General features: G+C 44.8%; 1 protein-coding gene across 5 annotated transcripts in view; it reads right to left on the bottom strand.

Annotated features, from left to right (window-relative positions):
- The window catches only part of LOC127569563 (H(+)/Cl(-) exchange transporter 4), a 78296-nt gene that overhangs the window by 30867 nt on the left and 19860 nt on the right, over positions 1 to 27569 (bottom strand). For 3 of the 5 annotated variants that reach the window (XR_007956221.1, XM_052014320.1, XM_052014321.1), the window contains exons 2-6: positions 22031 to 22182; positions 13254 to 13353; positions 8196 to 8383; positions 4164 to 4286; positions 165 to 371 (exon numbers count right to left, since the gene is read on the bottom strand). Coding sequence is in view for 4 of the 5 variants with exons in the window: in XM_052014320.1 (XP_051870280.1) it covers positions 165 to 371; positions 4164 to 4286; positions 8196 to 8383; positions 13254 to 13353; positions 22031 to 22174 (762 nt within the window). In the remaining variant the exon portion in view is untranslated. Of the gene's footprint in view, positions 1 to 164; positions 372 to 4163; positions 4287 to 8195; positions 8384 to 13253; positions 13354 to 22030; positions 22183 to 23731; positions 23865 to 27569 lie in introns of those variants that run through there. The other 2 variants (XM_052014322.1, XM_052014324.1) reach the window with 2 other exon arrangements.

Raw genomic sequence — 27569 nt, 5'->3', positions numbered from 1 at the left:
TCCTCAATCTCGAGGGATTGTCAAAGGGGAAGGAGGTATTACCTGAAATTGGACAGGGGTTTGTAAATCCACCTCCATCTGTATTGGGAGTTGGAATCCCCAGTAACCACCAAATCGATCCTCCGCCAGTTACTTACAAGTAACTCTGCTGTGTCATTGCTTACCTCTCTCCTCTTCCCTTCATTCTTACTGTACTTTGAAAACAAGCAACAGAAGAGGTTGCCGCAGCAACAGGCCACGTGCACCAGAGGTCCTTCCTTCCCTAGGCTGAGGCCAGAGGATACGGCCAACACTAGGGTCACTGTTTTAATCAGTAGAGTCCACTTGCCCAGATAGCCCCTGATAATGAAGCCACTGAGGATGGTTTTAATCTGGAAAAATAAGATTCAAGTCAAATGAAAGATCATTTACGATACAAACATCCTTCACTCAGACACAGATCAAACCAGAAGGATATTTCCTAATTTAATAACTTCTTCAAATCGTAAAACTATTCAACTTCAGTTAAAAATCCCAGCAGTGGAATGACACATTGTATTAGTGTATCCATGCACTGCTAATGCTTTGACAGTTCTGTATTTCTTCAAAACCAGCTCTTGTTTCCCTCTGAGTCCCTCATTTATTTCAGCTCACAATTAATGGCTGTGCCCCAAGCTAAAATCTGGAATTCCCTCCCTCCCTGATCACTCTTTCTCCCTCTCTCCCCAATGCTCTCCCCCCTTCTCCCCACCCTGATGCTCCCTCCCTCCCTCCTCCACACAATGTCCTTCCCAGTCCATTCATTCCTCCTTTAAGACTCTGCCTAAAACCTGCCTCTTTGACCAGGCACCTGTCCTACTGTCTCTTTTATGTGGCTCAGAGTCAACCTTTTCATCTCTTTCCTCTCCTGTGAAGCAGCTTGGGGAGTTGCTTTACATTAAAGGTACAATTTAAGGACAAATTGTTCTACAAAATCAGAGGAGAAAGCTCTGGGGTGTTAGCTTTCATAAGTCGAGGGATCGAGTTTAAGAGCCGCGAGGTAATGATGCAGCTCTATAAAACTCTGGTTAGACCACACTTGGAGTACTGTGTCCAGTTCTGGTCGCCTCATTATAGGAAGGATGTGGAAGCGTTGGAAAGGGTGCAGAGGAGATTTACCAGGATGCTGCCTGCTTTAGAGAGTATGGATTATGAGGAGAGACTAAGGGAGCTAGGGCTTTATTCTTTGGAGAGAAGGAGGATGAGAGGAGACATGATAGAGGTGTACAAAATATTAAGAGGAATAGATAGAGTGGACAGCAAGCACCTCTTTCCCAGGTCACAAATGCTCAATACAAGAGGGCATGGCTTTAAAGTAATGGGTGGGAAGTGCAAGGGAGATATCAGAGGAAGGTTTTTCACCCAGAGAGTGGTTGGCGCATGGAATGCACTGCCTGGGGTGGTGGTGGAGGCAGGTACATTGGTCAAATTCAAGAGATTACTAGATAGCATATGGAGGAATTTAAAATAGAGGGGTATGTGGGAGGAAGGGGTTAGATAGTGTTAGGTGAGATTTAAAGGTCGGCACAACATTGTGGGCCGAAGGACCTGTATTGTGCTGTGCTGTTCTATGTTCTACGTCCTATAAAGACATTATTCTGTGGAGTTTTCATTTCAGGTTGATAAATTTGCAGAGAAGGACCTGGGTGGAAGCTCACTGCCCTGGACGGTGAAATCTGTTGGCTACTCTCTTGAAAGCACCTGACCTGCTGAGTTATTCCAGCATTTTATACGTTGCTGTCTAACTTCCAGCATCTGCCATAATTTCTGTTGGTAAATTTGGGTGCATTTTATTACAACAAAGGGGAGTGGATGGAGATTATGATAATCTGGAATGTGCTGCTTTAAAGATGTTGGGAGCAGATTTTGTTAGTGATCTTCAACATGAAATCTGTAGGACAGAAGGGAAAAGAGGAAGGGAGTGGGGTTAATTGGAGAGATGCTTCAAAAAGGTACCACAGACATAATGGGCCAAAGAACTTCTTTCTGCACTGTATAGCACTGCTTTTGTAAAGGGATGGGGTGACCATTGTAGCAGATATTAACCAGACCTCAGTAAGTTGGGTCAGGTGATTAAAACATGTTATGGGTATGCAACACCAGCTCAGCACACATGTACCAGCTGCCCTTTTTAGAATGGGAGATATTGGGGCACAAGAGTGCCCCATCCTGAAACACTTGACTAATACTTTTAAAAGGGGTCTCCTGCGACTCAGATTTAAATTTTGTTGTTATTATATTAGCCTCCTTGGGCTTGGGAAACATGGCAGCTATTGCCATTAGGTAGTTGTCTCCCCTCCCCCAAACTGCAGACCTCTTTGCCAATTGTCATGGACGACCACTAAACTCAATGGGCTCTTGCGTTAAGATTGGCTGTTTTTGACCTCACTCGTATCCCACCAGCCTTTCCATAAATATTGGAGAACAACTATTTCATCTAGAGTGAGGGGGCATCGATGTAACATTAAATGTAAATTATTCAGTACAACGTCAAAGAAGCTTTACTAGCACAGAGTTGTGAGGTAGTGGAGAGCCCTGCAGAGAGGACTCAATATTAGAGTCAGAGAACAATACAGCAGGGATACGGGCCCTTCGGCCCAACCAGTCCATGCCGATTACGTTGTCCACCTACCTAGTCCCAATTGCCTGCATTCGGCCCATATCCCTTTAAACCCCACCCTCTTCATGTACCTATCCAAGTGCTTCCTAAATGATACCATTGTACCTGCCTCAACCACCTCCTCTGGCAGCTTGTTCCATACACTCACCACCGTCCATGTGAAAAAGTTGCCCCTCAGCTTCCTTTTAAATCTTTCCCCTCTCACCCTAGACCTATGCCTCCTAGTTCTGGACTCCTCTATCCTGGGGAAACCTGTTACCATCCACCTAATCTATGCCTCTCATAATTTTAAGCATTTCTATAAGGTCACCCCTCATTCTCATAAGTTCCAAGGAATAAAGACCTAGCCTGGCAACGCCTCTCTACAATTCAGGCCCTCTAGTCCTGGCAACATCCTCGTAAATCTTTTCTGCACTCTTTCCAGTTTCACCACATCTTTCCTGTACACAGTACTCCAAGTGCGGCCTCACCAACAACTTATACAACTGCAACATAATGTTCCAACTCCTCTACTCAATGCCCTGACTGATGAAGGCCAGCGTGCTAAACACCGTTTTCACCACCCTGTCTACCTGTGATGCTGCTTTCAACGAACTATGCACTTGTACTCCTAGGTCCCTCCATTTCATTACACTCCCTAGTGCCCTACCTCTCATAGTATAAGTCCTACGTTGATATGACTTTCCAAAGTGCATTACCTTGCAGTTATCTGTATTGAAATCTATTTGCCACTCCTCGGCCCACTTCCCTGACTGATCAAGATCCCGCTGTAATCTACAGTAACCTTCTTCACTACCAACACCTCCTAATTTTGTGTCATCCACAAACTTACTGATCAAGCCTTGTGCATTCGCATCCAAATCATTGATATAAATACTAAATAACAAGGGTCCCAGTACCGACCCCTGCGGCACACCACTAGTCACCGGCCTCCATTCCGAGAAACAACCTTCAACCACCACCCTCTGCTTCCTACCTCCAGGCCAATTTTGAATCCACCTAACCAGCTCTCCCTGGATTCCATGGGACTTAACCTTTCAGTCCATTGCCAAGGTGTTTGGGTAATGGGGTCAACCCAAAGAGGGAACAAAGGACAGGGGAGGGAAATGGGAGAAGGACCAGGTAGCTGAAGAAAACCAATAGAAGTGCAGCAGGCCAAGTTGCCAGTCTACCTGTAGTTATTTCTACACAAAGAGTTCCTGACTATTAGTGGCTCAGGGTGTGAGGCACTGAGAAGAACTCTGCTGCTTTCTAAAGAGGAGACAGGAAAAGGATGAGCCATCTCAACTTTGCATGGGATCATCCCACTGCCCACTGTTATGCAAACTTGGGTAAATTAAGACCTTCAACCCAATGCATTACAAGTCATCAGCTGTACTGAAGACATTCAGCCGGTGCAGAATGTTTCATCAGTTGCTCATCTTTATTGTGATGTGAAAGTTTTTACATTCGCTAACTCGGAGGGAGGAGCATGTGAAGGGTTCCTGCAGTCAAATAGCTTTAACCTCTTGTGACTGCCACCTACCTCAGGAATTCCAGAGCCACAAGCATAGGGGGCAAACACCTTGACCAGCGAGACTCCCAGGAAAGCGAAGGTCAAAGCCCACAGAATGTATAAGAGGTAGTTCAGTATGTATGCACTGGCACCCTGGAAAAAGAACACACACCACAGGCAGGATTGTTTAATTTTATAGAGTCACACAGCATGGAAACAGGCCCTTCAGCCCACCAAGTCTGTGCCAACCATCGGCCACCCACTTATACCAATCCCAGTTTATTCTTCCCACATTCCCATTAACTCCCCGCAAATTCTACCAGTCACCTACCCATTAGGAGCAATTTATAGCAAACAATTAAACTACCAATCTTTGGGATGTGGGCAGAAACCAAAGCAATCAGGGGAAACCCATGCAGTAACAGGGAGAACGTGCAACTGAACGTAGGCAGCACCGGAGGTCAGGATCGAACCCAGATCGCTGGGGCTGAGAGGCAGCAGGACCACTATCTGTGCCTTTGTACTTCCAACACAAAGTACGTGCTAAGCCGTAACTGTGATTGGCACAAATGTCCTACAGAAACAGTAGACCGACTGATGGGCAAAACCCAACGGTCTTCTTAGAGTCACTTGATATTTTGATCATAGAGCAATTAACCTCAAACAATTGGTGTTCAACAGACACAGACATCTATCAAGTACAAGCTGGATGCCACTTATAGACTGGGATTTAGACATCCTCACCCTTGGTCAAGTACCCAGGCAGCTACAAGCATTTAGTAGAAAATCACAGGCATATTCTGTCATGACAAGGAAGGTGCCCTGAGTGGGTGAATGTTCAAGATGTCAACCCTTGCTCAGACACACCTTGGTAGAATCCAGTCCTCAGTCAGTGGTACCACATAATGGCAGCTGTGCATTCTCTTCCATTTCTGAAATTTGGTTCTGTTGCATTGAATGGGTACACAATTTGGAAGCAGAGTACCATGCAAGTCACGTGCATTTACTCCGTGCAACAGGGGATGAGCTTACACCCCGACGTCATTCATCTGTCCATGTTAATCCACTGGGCTACATGTCAGCTCTTGCTCAGTGGCAGTGGTCTTGTGATGTTGTGCTGTGAGCTGCTTCCTGCTCCTGCTTCCTCTTCCGGCTCTGTGTGGTGTCTGCTCCATCTCCCCTGTCATGCTGTCTCCCAACATTAAAGCACTTATGCTGGGAGGAACTGGTTTGTGTGGAACCCTGGAGTCAGCAAAATGATCTTTAGCAGCTGCCGCATCATTACCTGTGAACTGTAGTTGAAATTTGGAGCAGCCTGAAGAAATTGCCAGAGCAGGAAAATGAAGCAATATGACAGGCACCAGCTTTTTAACACCAATGATATCTGGGCTGACTCCAGAAACTTGAAAGGGGAAAATGGAAAAGGAAATGAGAGAGGCAAAGAGGCCATGAAAGAAGATCTTCAGCAGGCATAAAATGGAATCCAAAAATATTGAACAGGAAAATGACAAGAGGAGGCCAACTAGAGGCTAAAAAGGAGGCAGTGGGCACAGCTGAGAGAGTAAATCAGTCTTTGGCAAGGAGAAGATGCTTCTGAAGTCTCAGCAAAGGAAGATGTAGTTGAGCTTCTGGATAGGATAGGAATTGATAAAGAAGCACAAGAAAGACTAGTTGCACTTAATGTGGATAAGTCACCTGGTCCAGATGAGATGCATCCTAGGCTGCTGAGGGAAATAAGGGAGGAAATTGCAGAGGCCCTGTCCATAATCTTCCAAACATCTATAGATTCAGTAGTGCCTGAGGACTGGAAAATTGCAAATGTTATACCCTTGTTCAAAAATATAGAGCATAGGGATAAACCCAGTAACTATAGACCAGTCAATTTAAACTTCGTGGTGGGAAAACTTCTAGAGTCAATAAATAGGGGCAAACTTATCAAATATTAATTGTTTAGTGAAGACCAGCATAGATTTATTAAAGGCAAATTGTGTCCAATAAACAATAGAGATCTTTGATGAAGTATGAGGGAGGGTCAATAAGGAAACTGCAATTTATGTTTATATGAACTTCCAAAAGATATTTGATAAAGTGTCACATAATAAGCTTGTCATCAAGATTGAAGCCCAAGGAGTAAATGTCATTGTGGCACTGATAGAAAAGTGGCTAAGTAACAGGAAATAGAAAGGAGCAGTGAAAGATTATTTCTCGGACTGAAGGGACATGCAGAGTGGAATCCCTCAGGTCAATGCAAGGACCACTGCTTTCCTTAATAAACATGAATGACTTGAACTACTGGGCACAATTTCTGATTATGGAGACAGTGCAATGTGAAAAGGGTAGGGAAGGGCTTCAAGGAGACATAGAGAGGCTGGTGAAATGGGCAGATAGATGACAGAAGAAAGTTAATGAACTGAACTGTTACATTTCGAAAGGAAGAATGAGAAGTGAGGCAACTGAGGGCACAGTTCTACAAAAACTAAAGAGCTCTGGGGACGCATAGTTTGATGAAAAGTAGCTAGAAAAACCTAATGGATTCTGGGCTTTGTAAATAGAGTCATAAAGAGCAAGAAAGTCTCGATAAAACACTGATCTGGCCACAGCCGGAGTATTGTGTCCAGTTCTGGATGCCACACTTTAGGAAAGAAATGAAGGCGTTGGAGAGGGTCCAGAAGAAAGTCACCAAAATGATTCCAGGAACGATAGAATGGAGAAGCTTGGGTTGTTCTCCTTGGAACAACGAGATCTAATTGAAACATTCAAAATCATTAAGGGTGTAGACAGAACAGGTAGAGGGAAACTATTGCCATTAATGAAGGAGTCAAGAACTAAGGACATAGAATGAAAGTGATTGGCTAAAGACCCAGGAGTGACACAAAGAAATACCCATTTACCCAGTGAGTGCTGGGGTCTGGAAAGACCTGCCAGGATTAGTAGTAGAGGTGGATTCAACTGTAGTGGTCAAAAGGGACATAATATGTACTTGAAAGAAATGAATTTGTATGTCTTTGGCTAAGAGGAAAAGGTGTGGGATTAACTGGATTGCTCTTACATAGAACCAGTACGGACTCAATGGGCCAATGGCATCCCTCCGTGTTATAACTATTCCTTGATCCTGTGAACCTGTAACTAACCTGGAGGCAGTGGTACAGGGCAGTGGGGGTGTCAGTTCTGTCTGTTCATGGTGTGTCCAGCCACGTAAGTTTAAGAGAGGACTTCAACATGGCAACACTGCTGATTAATGCCAGCATCTGCCCACTCTATGCACAACTGCCAAACATCCACTGTGTGGTTAACAGCCTCACCAACATGCCATCAGGTACAATTCACCCCAAAGGTGTGCTTGAAACACATACCATTTTGGATCATGAGGGGCATTGGTAGTATTCAGAAAGTGACCTCCAACACTTTTAGTATCTCACCCATTGCATTTGTGCTGGGTGGGTTAAGTATGGTAAGGTCTCTCAAACTGGTTTTAGTGTTGGATCTAACAGGATAGTGTACTGAAAGTCCCATCGTTTAGAAATTCACAGCTCAAGTCCTGCAAGGCTCTGTTCTGAGCCCAGATAGTGGGGTCAACTCATCTAGCGAGGGAATAATAAACTAGATAACCATTGCACACATCTTCTTGCTCATTATGGATAAGCAATGGTAGAGACCCGGGAAAAGATTACTTGATATTAATCCCAGCTGGTGAATGTTTATAGGAAGGTAGAACCTAAGGAGAAATAACTAAAAAACTGAGTTTGGAGCAGGAATCAACTTCTTTCATTCTAGTGGTTTTCGTCAATGCTGCAAGAGGCAACATCGTCTTGCAATATTTTACCAAGTAACATCTCAAGGATGTTCCTGGCAGATGAAAACTCTGCTCAGAAGCTTTGCTGAAAAATGTTAAACACCACTGGAACAGATGTATAATCCAAAGGGAAATGTTTTGTTACAGCTCATGATTTGAATCAGGTTGTGCATCTCACTGGAGTTAACTACATTCAAATTAGCTGCAGTGACATGATATTCTGCAGGCTACTAAGACCGAGCATCGTATGCAACTCTGCAACTTCTTACTTCTGATTGGTTGGCCAAAAGCTCTGACCACGTCTTCCACTGAGGGCATTTGTCTCTGTCCTCAAAGGTCGTCTCGTTGGAAGTCCAACAGCACTGCTCGTGACTGAACCAAAATCCAGCCAGGCACACCCCCTCCTTCAGGTCTGTCATCCAGTCGACAGCCAGGTCAATCACTCCAGCCAGCGTCCCTGAATAAGGCAGAACACTATGTTCAGTGTGGAGACCGGCAAAGATTACAAACTCTGGTTTACTGTTACAACAGCCGGATATCTATGTTATTGATGCAGAGGAAGATCCTGCCATCAACAAACAGTCCAATTGCAGGGAGACCTCCCCCAACTGTGGCAATGCCCACCCTCTCCCCCAGCTCTCCGTGGCCAGAATTCATTCTCTGTCTGGGATGCAATGCATCAAAGCTCCTTCAGCAGGATCTCCAAAATCCAACACCCAGACACAGCAGGCATATCAGGAGTCACCACCCCCACGTTACACCCTGACCTGGGTATTGTTGTTCCTTTATTGCTGCTGGGTCACAAAATAGAAAACAGGGGCTGGAGATTGTTCAGCCCTTTGCCCCTGCTTCACCATTCACCACGATCATGGCTGTTCCCAGTTCCTGCCTTCTCCCCATATCCCTTGATCCCTTTGGAATTAAGAAATATATCTACCCCCGCTTGAATATATTTAATGATGTGGCCTCCACTGTCTTCTGTGGTGAAATCCACAGGTACCTCTGGGTGAAGGAATTTCTCCTGATCTCAGTTCTAAATGATGTTCCCTGTCTCCTGAGTCTGTGACTCCTGGTTCTGGAGTCTCCAGCCATCAGGAACATCCTCCCTGTATCTAGTCTGTCTAGTCCTCTTGGAATTTTGTAGGTTTCTGAGATCCCCTCTCTTGTACTATACACTTTATTATATCCCCTATACTATACTATATGTCCCTATAGTATACATGCTATAACCCTTATACTCCAGTGAAAAGGGTCCTATGCACCCAACCTGTCCTCGTATATCAGTCTTCCCATCCCAGAAATCAGTCAAATAACCTTCTTTGCACTCCCTCCATGGCAAGAAACATCCTTCTCTCTCAGACACAGAGATCAAAACTCCATGCAAAACTCCACATGGGGTCTCCCCCAGGCCCCGTACAGCTGCAGCAAGGCATCCTTGCTCCTGTACGCAAATCCTCCAGCAATGAAGGCCAACATATCACCTGCCTTTCTAACTGCTTGCTTCACCTGAACACCTGCTTTCAGCAACTGGTGTACACAGACGTTTCCTTTTCTCAGTCTATCACCATTCAGATAATCATCTGTCTTTCTGTTTTTAGAACAAAAGTGGAAAGCCTCACATTTATTCACATTAAACTTCATCTGCCATGCATTTGTCAATCCACCCATTTGTCTAAATCCTATCAGAGTCTCTTTGTATCCTCCTCACAGCTGACACTCCCCCTACCCACCACCCCCGGCCCCCCCCCCCCCCCGGCATTTTGTCATCTGCAAATTTGGAGAGGTTACATTTAATACCCTTATCCAAATCATTGCTATATGTTCCTGCGCTCCCAATTAACCACTACCCGACACCTTAAAGAAGACTTGTTTATTGGTATTTTCTGTTTCTTGTCAATCAACCGATTCTCAGTCCTTGTCAATATATTACCTCCAATCCCATGTGCTTTCATTTTACACACTAAGCTTTTATGTGAGACCTTACCAAAAGCCTTCTGACAGTCCAAATTTACCACATCCACTGGTTCTTCGTTACCTATTCTACTAGTTACTTCCTCACAAGACTCCTGTCGATTTGCTAAGCATAATTTCCCTTTCAAAAACCCAGGTTCACTTTGTCCAATCCCATGAAAGTTTTCCAAATGTTTAGTTACTGCATCGTTTATAACAGATTCTAGCATTCCCCCCCACTACTGATGTTAGGCTTACTGGTCTATCATTCCCTGTTTTTTTTTCCCCTTCTTTTTGTTTTAAATTTTGAATTTATATTTGCCACCCACCAATGTGTGGGAACTTCTCCCGAGGAACCTGTGACCTCACACTGCAGGGGAAGCACACCACTACATGAATGTGGGGCCCCACTGTTTCTCAAGGACAATTGAGGACAGACAATAAACACTGGACTTGCCAGTGATGATTATTATTTTAAAATATACACCACAGATGAGTGAGAGCCACACAACTAAATAACAATGACACACTTTTATTCTTTAAAACACACGTGAATTGCAAAGAACTAATATTACCTGCTATAAAATGTCTGGGGCCATGCTTGCTGAAGCACACATTAGAGCTACAGACGATGGATGACAAATTGGCTTTTGAGTGCTTTTGATGCCTGAAGAAGAGTGACACTGATGCTTTCTACTGATACCAGTTCAGGGACTAGAACAAACTGAGAGGGAATATGTGGGGGGACTTGCCGCAGTGGAACGGGATGATAAGTGGTAGATGGAGTTCAGTGCAACAACAGGACAGTCTAGGAAAAAGGTTAATAAGAAAAAAAATGCAAACTCCAAACCAAGCCTCTCAATAACTGGAACACCCTGGGGGCATGACTGGTGCTATGTAAAGTTTCACCTTTCCTCCTTGCAATGAGATTGGTGAGCACGAGGTTATAACGCAGTGGGCAAGAACCCAGGAGCCTCCTCCACTGGAACAGAGAAGTTAAAATGTAATCCAGTAGAAGTTTCCAAAATTATGAAATATTAAATTAAGTTTGTTTCTTGGCAGGTGAACAATCAGCACTGATGAAGAAAATGAGAAAAACTCTTTCCACCGATGGCCACACTGATCCTTTTAGCAGCAGTAACTGTTATACCAGAGTCTACAAAACATTATTTAAAGGGAGAGTTGGGTCAAGTACTAGAACAGATGAAGGAAATAGGGGAATAGAGACAAAATGAAATGGGCTGGCTCCTGTCATGAGCAATCACTGAATCACATTGGAATGCCACCTGTTTTCTATAATTCGATGACTCCTTCTGACTAATATCTTTGTCATCCCAGATCTCCCCAATTACACACTGAAAAAGATTAAAAGGCTATACTGAGGCATCTATTGGATGCTGGGCTCCGCTATTATTTAAATGTTAAATTTATTGATTTAAAATACAATGAATTAAACATATAAACTCTCTGAAAGTGACGGGAAAAGAAACCTGCTGGTCCACCGCCTGGCCCCTACACATAACAGAATGTTCATGTTCCCTGCCACACCACGAACCCCGCTTCCCCGCCACAGCACGAACCCTGCCTCCCCCTCACTCCCACACCCCACCCACTACTGCTTACCCTGCCTCTGTTGCAGTCCCTTGAGATTGGGGATGACTTGTGGGCTCTAAAACAGCTGATGGGGCCAATGTGGAAGCCACAGACTCTGCCACAGATGGGACAGCAGATACTTGATGGGCTGAATGGATGCACTCCTTCCTTCATTTACACTGCACTTCTGTGTGCTCCTAAGCAACAGGTACACGTTTCTCAATGACATCCTGGATGCCCCTTCTCCATTTTAAGCCTTCATAGGCCAGGGGTCCCATGGGTTGCTGAGAATTTTACATTTATTCCAAGTAGGCTTTGAGAACATCCTTGAATTGTTTCCTCTGTCCTGGTAATCTCCTATCATGACAGAGCTTGGAATATAGTGTCTGTTTTTTGGGAGTTAGCAGTCTGCATTGAGCATGCCCATCAGTGCTGAGTGCACTCAGAGGCTCGATGCTGAAGAGGTTGGTTCACTTTTCCTGCCAATGGAGTTGGAAGGCTTAGTGCAGAGAACATTGGCGATACCTCTCCAGTGCCTTGAGTCACCAGCTCTAGCTAGTCCATGTCTCAGAAGCATACAGGAAGGCAGGATCACTGCTGCCTGTTAGATCATGAGCTCTGTGCTGGATTTGAGATCCTTATGTTCAGAGAGCCAAAGGCTGTGCTGGCACACTGAAGATGATGGTAACCTCCATCATCAACGACTGAGAGATGACTCCTGAGATAAGGGAAATGGTCCACACTTTCCAGGGGCTCGTGGACCCCCACTGCTCCTGGTGTGTGGAGGTTATGCTGGGTGATGCTGTGCACGTTTAGTGTGAGGTCCATTCTCTCATTTGTTGCAGTGAACAGTGGCTCGGAGCTCAGTCTCTGAACGGGTGCACACACAAGTATCATTTGCCTACTGTAGCTCACTGACCAAGGTTGAGCTGATCCTGGTTCTGGAGTGGAGGTGAACGCAAGTTGAACAGCTTCCAATTTGCCCTGTGGATTAGCTCCACTCCACCAAGAAGCTTGCTGGAAGTGAGGTGCAGCATTATAGTGAGAAAGATTGAGAGAAATGTCGGGACAATGATGCAGCCTTGCCTCTCACCAGACTGCACTGACATCAGGTCTGTTATGGGCTGTTGGTTAGGATCATGGGTTGTACATAGGTAGAGAATGAAGACCAATTTCTGAGGGCAGCCAGGTTTGTAAAGGATGCTCCACAGTTCCTCTCAATTGATGGAGTCAAAAGCTTTTGTGAGGTCCTTTAGAGTGGTTAATGGTTTGCCCTGCATTTCTGACCTTACCTACCACCCAGCTCCCACCTATCATCCGACCCACCACACCACCACCTCACTGGGTGCAGAATTATTATCCAACCACTTCAGAAAGCCCTGGCTCTAGCATTTATGCAATCCCTTCTGGGTCCTAGACCCCTCCTAGAGGAAATAATTTCTCTCCATCTATCCTATCAGTTCTCCTTGCTACCTTGGAAGTTTCCATTCAATCACTTACTAAATTTGAGTAGTAAAGCCAAGTTTGTTTAGTCTCACCTTGTGAGACATTGCACTCCCGCCCTCCAGGTAGACAGGTCAGTATTCCTTCAGCATTTGTGACTGTGTTCTGCACATGTCCAGCACGTTTTAATTCTGTTACATTGATGGCCAAATCCCCTTGGAATTTGGGAAGAATCTGTCATCTCCCTACCCAATCCCATTCAGACATTTGACACCAGCCCATGGAGGTGACAGAGACCACATGAGTAACAATGAATTTTGAGAAGCCCTGAGATTTCGTACCTGCCAGAAGTCCAATTAGCAACATCACCACCCATCCTGACCACGCATCCAACAAGCCTTTGATACATTCCCAGATCGACTCCTTACTTCTGCTTGTGATCTGAAAATAAAGGCAGAGGGATTACAGAATATGTTTTGCTTGTTCTTTTTGTAACCATTATATTTTTATTGTAAATTATGAGATAGGAACAGGAGTAGGCCACTCGGCCCCTCACGCCTGTTCTGCCACTTACTAAGGGCCAGGGCTAATTTGATTGTAACCTCAATTCCACATACCCACCTACCCACATTAATTTTCACTCTCTTGCTTATCAAAAATTGATTGAACTCTGCCTTAAAATTGTTCAGAGTCCACATTCACCACCCTTTGAGGAAGAGAGATTAATGACTCTTTGACTCATTTCTGTCTTAAATGGGTTATCCCCTATTTTTAAACATTGACTCAGTTCTAAATTCTCCCAAAAGAGGAAACATCTTCTTACATCTAGTGGGTCAAGCAGCATCTGTGGGGGGAAAGGAATTGGCAATCTTTCAACATGAAACATCAACAATTCCTTCCCTCTCCACAGATGCTGCTCGACCCATTGAGTTCATCCAGCAGATTGCTTGTTGCCCATATTTTATCATCTGCAGTCTCTTGCGTCTCTTCTTCACATCCACTCTGTCAAGACCCCTCAGGATCTTGCATATTTAGTTTTTTCTGTGTTACCATGCTGCACATTGCAGGGTACTAAAACTTGGGCATTGGTAACCCTTTCCAATGTGGCAAAAAAGGAAATCATTCAGTCTCTGCTTTGGCTCAGTGATTAACTCTGTTGACACGAGGTCATTTTGTGGTACATGATCCAGGCTGCCTTCCAGTGCAGTACTGAGAGGGGACATCATGGTCTGTGGTGCTTTCCCCCAAATATCCCTCAGGCGCATGAGCAAGATTCCATTACAGTGTTTGAAGTAGAGGTGGGGCATTTGCCCAGAGTGATGTCCAAGATTTATTCCTCACTCAGCATCACCAAAACACATCGTCTGCTCATTTATCTCACTACTTTGGTGAACCTTGCTCTATGCAAATTGCATGCCATTACAACAGTGACAGTATTTCAAAGACCATTAATTAAATAGTGGTAAAGAACATTGAGACATGGTGATTTACAAGCACCTGGAAAGTAGGAGACCGCCACCATAAAACTGGAACACAAACAAGAAAGCATTATACACCTAAGATGTTCAATTGATTCATTTCCTTTGTTCTGTGCAGTCGAACATTTTGCATAAGGATTTGCCAGTTTCATTCAAAGTTAGCTGACACTGGAAGGTAGAACTCTCTGTTAAATGCCCAGAGCAACCCTGACCAGGTAACTTGTCATCACTGAATAAAATGTTGCAGAACTTATTCTTAAAGAATCCTGGGTTCATGTTGATGGGCTGACCCTGTCACATCTGATCCCAAGTGATAAAGGGAGCTTCAGACCCACCAGCCCAGTCCCAGGCTCTCCTAATGAAAGATTTTTTCTCATTGTTGTTGTCATCATCTCAAATCTACCAGAATGTAATGCCATTCACATCAAACATGTCATTAAACTTGAAAATTAAATGGTTTTAAACGATTTAAAACATTACTTTGGTTTCAAAGGTTTCGTGTACCAACAAGAAAAAGTTAACCGACGTTTGTGGATTCACAATGGGAAATAGTGCATTAATATTGATTGTACGATTAAGTATAATCAATTCACATTCTTGGCAGGTTCTTGGTGACTGCTGAATTTATGTTAGTAGTCAAATCCTTGAAGAACAGGAAGTTATACTGCATGCCTACAGTGGAGAAGTTACAACATTCTTGATATAATAAAATAAATCAATTTATTTTCTCAGAAGGTCCATGCAGATTTGAGCAGATTTACATTTACAGAATGGTCTCAGGAGAGGAAAAACTACATTCATACAATTTACTTTAAAATTTATGGAGAACAGCCATAAATTCATAATTCTTCTGTATTCACAATGTGTTTGAGGTAGAAGATATTCCATTTTTACTGATTGGAATTTTGTTCACTTTGATTTTGTTTAGCCTATTAACCAATACAGAAATGTTTTAAAAAATGGAAGTAATATCTTAACAGAAATTTTGCAACCGAACTCTAACCACAAACTTCTAACAAACCTGCCACAGCAAACTGAACACAATTGGATTTGCCACTTGGAATTGGTTCTGCCAGGAACACCCCACTAGGGGTACATCTTCCAGGATTACTATCTACCTGGATTATACCGTGCCCAGGAATATCTGCCACCAATGTTACACTCTCCTGAACTACAACCTATCCAGTGTACGTCCTGCCCAGACTACACTCCCCAGGGTTGCACCTAATGCTGATTACATTCCCCAAGATTATATGGTGACAGGATTCAGTTCCCTAGATTCCCCCTGCACTAAATTCATCCTTCCCAGGATTATACGCACCCATATTACTGCTTCTTGGAATACACCCCACAGGATTTCACCCCATCTAGTTTATACTCCCATGAATTCCAATCCATCAGTGTTACATTCCATCCAAATTATACTCAGGATTTCACTCAAAAGATGTTATACTCACCAGAATTACCTCTTCTTGGGATACACTCCTCAGGATTACACCATCCAGATTTCAGTTCCTCAGATTTCATCCCATCTAGTTTATACTCCCATGAATTCTATCTACATTATACTCCCCAGGATTACACCCAATGGGTATTATACTCCCCATCATTACATCAATATGGGCTGTTGCCATTGCTAGACTTATGGCTGTCATAACCTCAAGTAGTTGTGTGGCTCCCAATTATCAAAGCATCAGTCCTGTGGCCACCACATGACCCAACCTCTCGACACGTAACCTGCTGCCCATCAGTTCCTGAGACTGCACTCACCGAGATTACACTCATTAGAATTACGACCCACCACCGTGTTGGGCCTTAGGCTGCTCTGACTCAGTGCCCATAGGCCAAGAATGGGTTTGAAATCTGCAGCTCTCTGGAATTGTCAGTGTGGCCTTACACACAGAGCTCTGCCTTCCTCCAAGCTCTGACCTCTTCAATGCCCTCCTTCCTCTGTCCCACCAACGACACCCAGGCCTTCTGTCATCCAGGCCTTAAACTTTGGAATCCCCTCACCAAACCTTCTGTCCTTCTTGTCTCTCCCTCATAAAGCACTATATGAGCGCTTGGATCTTGTGCCAACAGTTCAGTCTCCATGCCCATCATCTTGAAACATGCCTGTGAAATTCCTCAGCTCATTTTACCTTGAAGAAAGTTGTTGCTGTATGGCTACAGTCATAACCTTATGGACTAGACAACATTCCAAAGACATTGCTTTGTCGTTTGCATTAGCAGAATTATTAATTATATGACAAATTAGCTCCTGTTAATGCAAACCTTTACTAGCCCTCAGTTTGAAATTTACATGCAGGCTGTCCCCAGGTTACAAATGAGTTCTGTTTTTACAGATGCCCATAAGTCAGAAAATACACAAAGATCACTCGATATGGTAACCATACTTCCACAGTATTGTACTGAATGCATCAATAACACACAAGACTGATAGAGTCATACAGCAGAGAAACAGGTCCTGCGGCCCAACTCGTTCATGCCGATAAGCAGGAACAATTACTGAAAGTGGAGAGAGAGAGGAAACTAGTTCTGCCATTCATGGGTATGAACAAATGTGTGCAGGTTGGGCTTCTGAATTTAATATTATGGGAACTCATTCGTATGTGTGGCTGTCCATAAATCAGGTGTTCCTAATCTGGGGACTGCCTGCATATGGAATTAACAAGGCCCCTTGCACATTACACAAGAGATCTGTTCCCATGGTGACAGTGGCTGGTTTGCTCCAGCAATGTGTGTCCCTCATATTCATATGACCACTTAGTCATATGGTTGTGTTTTACAGAAGGAGCACTTGAAGAGATTAAGTTGAAAGAGCTCACTCCCCTTGACTGTGGATAATCCTGGGCACGTGACATCATTAGTAAGGAAAGTAACTGAAGCACACTGGATAGAAATGCGCTGAATGGGTAAATTGGTTTATTATTGTCACATGTATTGAGGTACAGTGGAAAACTTTGTCGTCATTGGGTGAAAAAAGACTTTCATTCATTTAGCAACATTCACAACCTCAGGATGACTCAGAGAGCCTTCCAGCCAAGTTCTGAAGAGTAACCACTGTTGTAATGAAGGAAATGCAGCAGGCAATTTTGGTCCAGCAATCTCCCCTAGTTAGAGCCGTGATTAAGACTGGTTTAGTGATGCCACCTGAAGAGGAGACACAAGATTCTGCAGGTTCTGTAATCTGGAACAAAAAACAAACTGCTGGAGGAACTCAGCGGGTCAGACAGCATCTGTGGAGGCAGAGGGATGGTCAGCGTTTCGGGTCAAGATCCTGCATCAGGACTTGAAGGACAAGTGGTGTCAGGGCACTAAACATCATTCCCAACTGGCTGAGATGGGTCTCAGTGTAACACCTCATCGGAAAGGTAGTGCCCCATTCCTGAAGGCCACACCAGAGCCTGGATTTTACATGACAGCCAAAGGACTCAAGCCCAGAGTACTTTGGCCCAGTGACAAGGGTGCTGCCACCAAACCACAGCTGGCATCAATAGATAAACGACAATAAATATGATCAAATTCCTCTCTCCCACATACTCCAGCTCCATTATAGTCTGAGCAGAACATGCCTGCTCAATTACTGTTACTGAGTTAGTATTACAATAACCACGAGGGAGACACCAGGACCAAATCATTTTGTCCGAATGAAGCGTAGGAGAGGAATCTTGTGGGCAGCGCAGTGGCGCAGCAGTTAGTGGTGCTGCCTCATAGCTCAGCAAGCCAGGTTCGATCCCGACTTCAGGTGCGCCCTGTGCAGAGTTTACACATCCTCTAGCTGATCACATGGGTTTCCCCTGGGTGCTCCACTTTCTTCCCATATCCCAGAGATGTGCTGGTAGGTTAATTGGTGACTGTAAATTACTCTTAATTTATGGCAAAAACAAAAGGGAAGTTGAAGGGCCTGTGTGAGAGAGGATAAGTTGCAGGGTACAGAGAAATATGGAACCGTGGGGACGACAGCAGCAGATGAGCTGAATGGCCTGATTCTGCGTAAAAAGTACCAGAGGACATAACCTTTGCAGACATTGTAAAACAAGCATCATCCAAGCTGTTTTCTCACATGGTACAGGGTCCTATCATACAGACTCAAGACTGCAAACATAATTTCTTTCAAAGCTGCACATATCTCAAGCTGACATAATCATCAAATCTCAGTGACCTGGTTTTGGATTCACTTACCTTGTGGTAACAACACTGTGAATGACCCTCTTCCAAACCTCCACATTTGAATGACAATGTAATTTCTAAACTGCCTAGGCTTTTATTTGAACTCTTCCCACCATAAGGAAGGTGTGGAAGATCTAAATTCACCCTTGTAATTATTGGAATTTATCTGCGATGCCAGGAATGGTTGGAATGCAAAGGATTCAGTTTAATTACTGCATACACATCCCCTTACTTAAAGTTGAGGTGGCCCTATGAAGAGGTGTAACATTATACACACAACTACTTCCAAAACTTTCACCCTCTGACAGGATTACCTCAAGACTGCAGAGGATTTAGGACAAAGCTGCCAGGGTTTCTTAAAGGAGACACAGAAGGAAAATGCCAAAAACAGAAAATGTGAGAAATATTCATCAAACAGAGCAGCACCAGTAGACTGAGAAGCAAAGATAACATTGAATTTCTTTCCCTCTGTAAGGGCAGCTGGTCTCTGGCTGTAGAGAGCAGAGAGCAAATATAGAATCAGATCTTTTGCGGTGTTAGCCACGTTGTCCTGTGTATGGGCTGGACCATACATTGTAGAGGGAGGATGCACTCTTCCAGGGGTGTAGAAAGAACTGCAGACAACACCACCAAGTGTTAATGGGAAGGTGTTGCTAAATAACTCAACACTCATATCACTGTCAGTTCACTGACCTCGCCAGTGTGTCGTAGGTCAGGGCATGAAGGATTCCAGCTTCAATGTGCAGTTCCAGGGCATAATGGGTGGAATGTAGGACAACATAGTCTGGTTGCCAGACACTCCGCCCAACACAAAAATTCACTCCTTCCACCACTAATGCACCATGGCATGCCAGCAGGTTCTTTGACGATGCCTTCCAAACTCACTAGTTAAACTGCATTGAAGGCTAAGGACAGAAAGCACTTGAATGGTGTCACCTGCATGTGTAGAGTCCTCAGGCTCTTATTGTATGATATGGTGGAGTACTATGTAACTCACTTAGAGTCACAGATAGAGTCATACAGAATGGAAACAGGCCCTTCGGCCCAACTGGTCCATGCCAACCACGATGCCCATCCAAGCTAGTCGCATTTGCCAGCATTTGGCCCATAACCTTCTAAACTTTTCCCATCCATGTACCTCTCCAACTGTCTTTTAAAAGTCGTTATTGTACCCACTTCAACCACTTCCTCTGGCAGCTCATTCTATATACTTTTACCCTTTGTGTAAAAAAAAAAGTTGCCCCTCAAGTTCCTATTAAATCTTCCTCCTCTCACCTTAAACCTCTGCCCTCTTCTAGTTCTTGATTCCCCAACCCTTGGAAAAAGACTGAGTGCATTCACCCTATGTATGCCCCTCACGATTTTGTACACCTCTATAAGATTACTTCTCAGTGAGTTGTCTTGATGCTGCTTGTCACTTAGACAGGCAGCATCAAGACAGACACATCTGTTTATCATTACAATCAACAACCAACTGAAGCTGAAGGATGATACTAAGCTGCGATTGTTAACAATGTGTTTTGAGCATTAGTAACCCCACCAACCTTAAAGCAACACCTACATTTCACACTCACATACATTTATTTTCTACATGCAAGTTGCCCTCGGACGTGGACAAAACCCTAACATGGAATTAACCTCCTTCGTCAACCTCCTTTATCATAATTGCTGAAGTGGTACAAGATGGCTTTTCAATTAGGGATGGACTATAGGATGAGTTTTGTGAGGAAATATCAGTAGAACAGCCAACGTTAGCTGGACAAACCATCAACAACTTTGGAACTTCCACACACTTGCACATGAACATGGAGGTACTGAAGCTTCTGCCAGCATTTCACTCATGGAAGGTTGACTGTACAGTGATGGAGTAATCCACGTAGAGTTCAGCACAGGAGTGGGAACTTGGGCACTTTGTCCTGAATCCCACTGGCCATGAAAATCTGCTCGAGGCACAAGGCAGCAGGTGGTCTTTTCCCTTTGCCCTGAATGAATGGAATGTCGATGAGAGACCCAGCTGAGGGTCATGTAAAAAAGTTTTATGACGTTAAAAGGCTTTTAGATGGTATCTTGGCACAAAATTACTCCTTTATTTATTCAAAGTCTTAAAATTTCTCAAGGATTAGCAATTTAGAATCTTTTAACATTTCAAGTTTAAAATTCCTTTCTAAAGCTTTTAATATTTTTAAATGTTTCTGAATGTCTCAGAGGGAACGATTGTGCTCTGTGCTTTGTCAGCTCCACCTCAGTTGGAGGGTGTGACTTAGCCAGCTGTCAATGTCTTTTTTTTTCTCTTTTTTTGTGGGTAGGCTATGCTGGGGTGACATGTGATGTCACTACAGGAGGGAAACCCCTTGTCGCTGTCGGTAAACTGTGACCGAATACGTGAAAAACAAAAAAAACTGCAGAGGCTAGAATTCTGAAATAAAAACAGGCAATGTTGGGCGTGCAAAGGTAGAGTCCAATGTCACATCAGGCTCGGAGAGGGGCAAGGCCGAGGCGTCTATCAAGGACTTGACTGTGTGTGATCAGGGAGCGTAAGATCAGAAGGGCTGGTGAAAACACAGTAGGGGGTGGGGCTGGGTGGGGAGAGATGGAATCAGGGGAATGAGAAAAGGGATAAAGGTCAGGAAGGGTCAAGAGCTGTTGAAGTTCACTGCCTTTGACGTCTGAAAGGAAAGAAAATGGTCAGGAGTGGCAGCTCCACATGCAGCAGAGACACTTCTCTTTCTGTGGGATACGAGGAACTGTCTTTGTTTCAATCCTCCTCCTACTTTTTATCCAGTACATCATTGACTGTGTTGGTGCTGCTTCTTGCATTAATACAGAACTCGAAGATTTCATAACCTTTGCTGCCAATTTCCACCCTGCTCACACCTTCACATTGTCCATCTCTCTCTCTGCTCTTCCCGGATCTCTCCGCCTCTCTCTCAGGGGATAGGCTGGCCACAAACATCCATTACAAGCCCACAGACTCCCTCAGCTATTTTGACTATACTCCCTCCCACCTTGCCTCCTGTAGGGACTCCATTCCATTCTTCCAATTCCTCCGTCTGCGTCACATTGAAACATTCCATACACGTGCTTCCGAAATGTCTTTCTCCTTCGTGAACTGTGGCTTCCCCTTCTACCATAGTGGCAGAGCCCTTGACGGCATCTCGTTTCCCCACACCTCTCCTCTCACCTCCTCTCCTACTGGGCAGAGCAACAACAGAGTTCCCTGGTCCTCATCTTATACCTCCACCAACCTCTGCCATAAGCAGATTATCCTTTACAATTTCGACCAGCTCCAACAAGATTCCCCCACCAAGCTCATATTCCCCACTCCTGGTCTCACCCTACCAGAGATATTCCACAGATGCTGCCTGATCTGCTGAGTGTTTCAGACATTTTCTGTTTTTACTCATGACCCAGTAAATCCTTGAATTCTCCCACATGCCATGAATGAATGGAGAAAGTTCTTTTAATACCTTTCTGTGTCTGTCGGTGTCACGGGACTTTTCTCTCAACCAATCAATTGTATGGAAGTCCTCATACATTCCAACCTCTGGGATTGATTCATCCAGGAAGTCCATTAAATTCCCTGAGCCATTCATCTCTCCTCCTGTTGCCATACTAAATCCTGTCAAAAGAGAGGCAAACATTCAAATAGATTAGAGAAACAAAGGAATGCAGGTGCTGGAATCCAGATGAAAAACACGACGATGCTGGAGTATACCAGTGATAGTGTGGGAGGGGGAGTTGAAGTGACTGGCAATGGGAAGATGCAGGTTGCAGTTATGGACAGAGCACAGGTGTTCTGCGAAACGGTCATTTCCCACACCTCCACTCTCACCCCTACCCCTCCCAGACCCAACAGGGATAGGATCCCCCTTGTCCTCACATTTCATCCCACCAGCCTACATATCCACCACTTCTGCCATCTCCAACAGGACCTCACCACCAAGCATATCTTCCCCTCCCCACCCCTTTCTGCCTTTCGCAGGGACCACTCTCTCCGCGACTCCCTCATTCACTCCTCCTCCCCCTACCCCCACCCCAGGAACTTCCCACTGCGCCCCCCCCCCCCCCGCCATAGGTGTAACACCTGCCCCTACACCACCTCCATCAACTCCATCCAGGAACCCAAACAGTCCTTTCAGGTGAGACAGAGATTCACCTGCATCTCCCTTAATATCATCTACTGCATTCAGTGCTCCAAGTGTGGCCTCCTCTACATTGGCGAGACCAAACGCAGACTAGGTGACTGTTTCACGGAACACCTGCACTCTATCCATAACCGTGACCTGCATCTCCCCATCGCCAGTCACTTCAACTCCCCCTCCCACTCCATCACTGATAGGTCAGTCCTCGGCCTCCTCCACTGCCAGGAGAATTCCAAGCGCAAACTGGAGGAACAGCACCTCATTTTCCATCTTGGAACCTTGCAGCCTAATGGTATGAATATTGAATTCTCCCACTTCAAGTAATCCCACCCCACTTCCCCACAACCTCCACCATGCTTCTTCCCTTCTTCCCTTTCCTAGCCCTTTTTTTCTCTCTCTTCTTACCTTTGACCCATCCCCCAGTGGGTCTGCTCTCCCCTCCTCCCCCACACCTGCCTATCACTATCTTTTACCTGCATCTACCTATCACCACCTCGCGCCCACCTGACCTCCCCTCTTTTGTCCACCTATCACTGCTCTGCTTTTCCCTCCCATATATTGGGCTTCCCCTTTTCCTATCTTCAGTCCTGAAGAAGGGTCCTGACCCAAAATGTTGACTGCCTGCTTTTCTCCATGGATGCTGCCTGGCCTGCTGAGTTCCTCCAGCATCGTCGTGTTTTTCATTCAAATAGATTAGAATATATTTCAGAAATGTACTTAGTCAGAATTCTGTTTCAGCAGATAGTAGAATGTGTAGCTAAAGAATATACTATTACTAATACTGTAAAAGCCTTTAACAGTAAACTCTGTACTGTGTAACAACTTTCTTTGTTGACAGACCTGCAAAATACTTTGGGACAATTTACTAAGTTAAAGGCACAGTATACATGCAAAATATTTTCGCTGTATACTTTGTGCACAGAACTGTAATTATACATTCTCTGGGCGATGACCAGTGGCAAACAAGGCTGCGCTATTGCCCCAACAACTTTATCAATCTTACTTGCTGCAGTGTTTGCTCCTCACCTCCAAAAAACTTCCTGCAGGAGCAGAAACTTCCACCTACAGCGACTGTACTCTTGAACCAAGGTCACCGGAACCTCAGCAGTCAAGCTGCAGTGTGCAGACGATGCTTGTGCATAGACTGTACACAGTGAACAGACCATGCATTCTATGCAGTGTTACGATGCAGAGGTGGGCAGCCAACACATGCATAAAAGCTTCCACAAACAGCAAGATGATCTATTTTGAATCATATTAAATAGTTAAGGCAGCAAGGATTGCTTTTGTTTTCCTTTCAAATGTTACCATGGAATCTATTAGATATATCTGTGAGCCTCGTTGCTCAGCAAAGTACAACATGTTGGCCAAGTACAACCTCCAGTAAAAGTACAAGGGGTAGTAAACACAAAGCACTCAAGTACTTCCAACTGAGACACAGCTGACACCTGAAGGACAGAGACGGTATTGCAACATAATGCATGGCAGATGGTATTCCAACCGAATGCATTGTGGACAGTTTTATAACAGCACATTCTATAAACGGTAACTGCTTTCTACCTACAGAGTATATGGTATACTCTATAGACTGTATTGTAACAATATGCCCTGTAAACAGTATTATTACTTATTACCGAATGAATGTGTGCAAGGTAGACAGCATTGTAACAATATGCATTGTAGACGATAACAAAATAATCTGTACAGTGTTTTCTCTATATCCTGTAGTCAATATTGTAACAGTATGCACTATAGACACCAATCGTATACTCTTTACACTGCACAGTAACAGCATAATCTGTAACCAAGTGACAGCACATTCTGTACTCAGCACCGTAACAGTATGCACTGTAGACAGTGACTGTATGAACCATACACAGTACCATGACTATATTCTCTGTAGGCAGAAATGAAGACATGGTGTAGAAAGTGTACCCTGTGTACAGTACAGTAACTGTCAACTCTAGGCACCACTGTAACAGCATGCACCGAAGACAATACTCTTTGGATTAGGCAGAGGTCACTGATACCTGGCAGGGTGCAGGTGATGCCCACAGCCTTGAGGATCTCTTGGTTGGACTATATAAGGATCCAACAATGCCTGGGCTAGGCATGTTGACAGGAACGGTCTTCCAAGCATCCTATCAGGAGGAGGATGTTGCTGGAATGAGCTTTTTCTGCTATTTCCATGCCAATTGTGTCCTTACAAATTTTTGCATCCTTACAAATTTTTGCATCCTTTCCTATGCTGGCAACCAAGGAACCCAGGAGTATCAGTTCACCTCTCACTGGAACTTGGACCAGGTCGGAGAGGGGTTTCCCCTTTTGACCTTGTCCATTGCTTCTGGGGTTAGGATCTGAATAATGATGACAGGAGCGAGTGGCTTCCACGTTACAATAAGCTGGATGGTCAGAGACATTTGCTTATCCTACCTGGAACGTTGATGAGATGCAAGACCAGCCCACCCAATGAAGAGAGGGGTCCTCCACTGGTTTGGCCTTGTAGAAAGTGTGTTTTCCCTTGGAGCAAAGGAGGACGAGATAGAAATATACATCGTTATGAGAGGCATAGATTGGGCAGATAGCCAGAGCCCATTTCCCATGGTAGGAGTGTCTAAAACTAGAGGGCATAGCTTTAAGGTGAGGGGGAGGAGGTTTAAAGGGGATCTGAAGAGTAAATTTCTCACACAACGAGTAGTTAGTACCTGAAATGAGCTGCAAGAGGAAGTGTTGGAGGCAGGGACAGTAACAACATTTAAGAGGCATTGGAGAGGAATGAGCACAGCATGGAGGGACAAGTGGGATTAGTATAGGGAGGCATGATGGTCAGCGTAGAGGTGGTGTGCTGAAGGGGCTGCTTCTGTGCTGTACAACTCCATGACTCACCACCTTGGTCTTTGGGGTGGCAGATCCTAACAGTTCACTCAGGACAGTCATGTCAGAAGCACACTGTTGGAATTAATGCACTATTGTAGTAGTGGTCCGTCACTGCTAGGGCCGTCCATGTTGTTACAGGTCCTGACGTTTGTTCTGAGGAATGGAAGTTGGGAGTTAGCCCTTCCTTTTTGAACTTGCACCACAGCTGCTGCATGTCGAGCGAGGTCTTGGGCCTAATGATTGGACCACTTTACCTGAGCCAGACTCTCAAAACAAGCACTCCATTCTGAGCTCCATCACAAGAGAATAACAGAAGGACAGGGTATGTTCTCAAAGTATCCCTGAACAAACTGTAACCTCCTCATCCACTCCTGGCAATCCCTGGCCCGTTACTGCAAAAATGGGGGAAGAGTGTCCAGGTAGCTCAATGATGGGGGCACAGAGGGACCAAGCACAAACACTAGAAGGGATGGACAACCATCTCAAACAACCCATCCACCTGCCCCACCTGGGGCAGATTCTGTGTATCTACATATTAGACCATTCAGCCACCTCAAAGCTGCAGGAAGAGAGAGAAAGTATACTCTTAACCTCAAGGGACTTACTGAAAAGAGACAACGTCATAACAGGATATGCTGTATTCAGGATAGTAACTGTTGTTGACTGCATTTGATCGTTGTGCATCGGTGGAATAAACACAGTGCAAAGCTCTTTACATTCTTGGTGTCATTTGGTTAATACATTCGATAGTGTTAGAACAATTTTGTACATAGTACAGTTGCTACTCATGTGGGCCCCTGGGTTGATACACCATGCTGATGTTTGAGGGGCTTCCCCACCAGACTTAGTCCCTCGATGTCCAGTAGCGGAAAGACCTTAGACTGTGTCCTTCCCCACAGAGCCTCTGCGTTGGCTGCACCGAGTTTCAGTGCATCCCTCAGCATGTACTCCTGCAGCCTAGAACGTACCAGTCGGCAGCATGCCCTTAATGACATCTCGCTGTGCTGGAAGACCAACAAGTTTTGGGCAGTCCAAACTCCATCTACAAGTTTGCAGATGATACCACCGTTGTAGGCCGTATCTCAAACAGCGATGAGTCGGAGCACAGGAAGGAGATAGAGAGCTTAGTGGAATGGTGTCATGACAACAACCTTTCCTTCAATGTCAACAAAACTAAAGAGCTGGTCATTGACTTCAGGAAAGGGGGCGGTGTACACGCACCTGTCTACATCAATGGTGCTGAGGTCGAGAGGGTTGAGAGCTTCAAGTTCCTGGGAGTGAACATCACCAACAGCCTGTCCTGATCAAATCACGTAGATGCCACAGCCAAGAAAGCTCACCAGCGCCTCTACTTCCTCAGGAGGCTAAAGAAATTTGGTTTGTCCCCTTTGACTCTCACCAACTTTTACCGATGCACCATATCACAGCTTGGTACTGCAACTGCTCCGCCCAGGACCGCAAGAAGCTGCAGAGAGTTGTAGACACAGCCCAGCGCATCACGGGCACCAGCTTCCCCTCCTCTCGTTGTCTTGGTGTAGCAGCCAGCATAATCAAAGACCCCACCCACCCGGGACATTCTCTCTTCTCTCCTCTTCCATCAGGTAGAAGATACAGGAGCCTGAGGGCACGTACCACCGGACTTAAGGGCAGCTTCTACCCCACTGTGATAAGACTATTGAACGGTTCCCTTATACAATGAGATGGACTATGACCTCATGATCTATCATGTTGTGACCTTGCACCTTATTGCACTGCACTTTCTCTGTAGATGTGACACTTTACTCTGTACTGTTATTGTTTTTACCTGTACTACATCAATGCACTCTGTACTAACTCAACGTAACTGCACTGTGTAATGAATTGACCTGTATGATCGGTTTGTAAGACAAGCTTTTCACTGTACCTCGGTACAAGTGACAATAATAAACCAATACCAATACCAAACAGCATCTTTCATCTCAAATACACCAATCCCACCTTTTAGAGC

The sequence above is a fragment of the Pristis pectinata genome, chromosome 4 (assembly GCF_009764475.1).
Source record: "Pristis pectinata isolate sPriPec2 chromosome 4, sPriPec2.1.pri, whole genome shotgun sequence".
Classification (NCBI taxonomy): domain Eukaryota; kingdom Metazoa; phylum Chordata; class Chondrichthyes; order Rhinopristiformes; family Pristidae; genus Pristis; species Pristis pectinata.
This window is presented reverse-complemented; position numbering and strand designations above follow the sequence as displayed.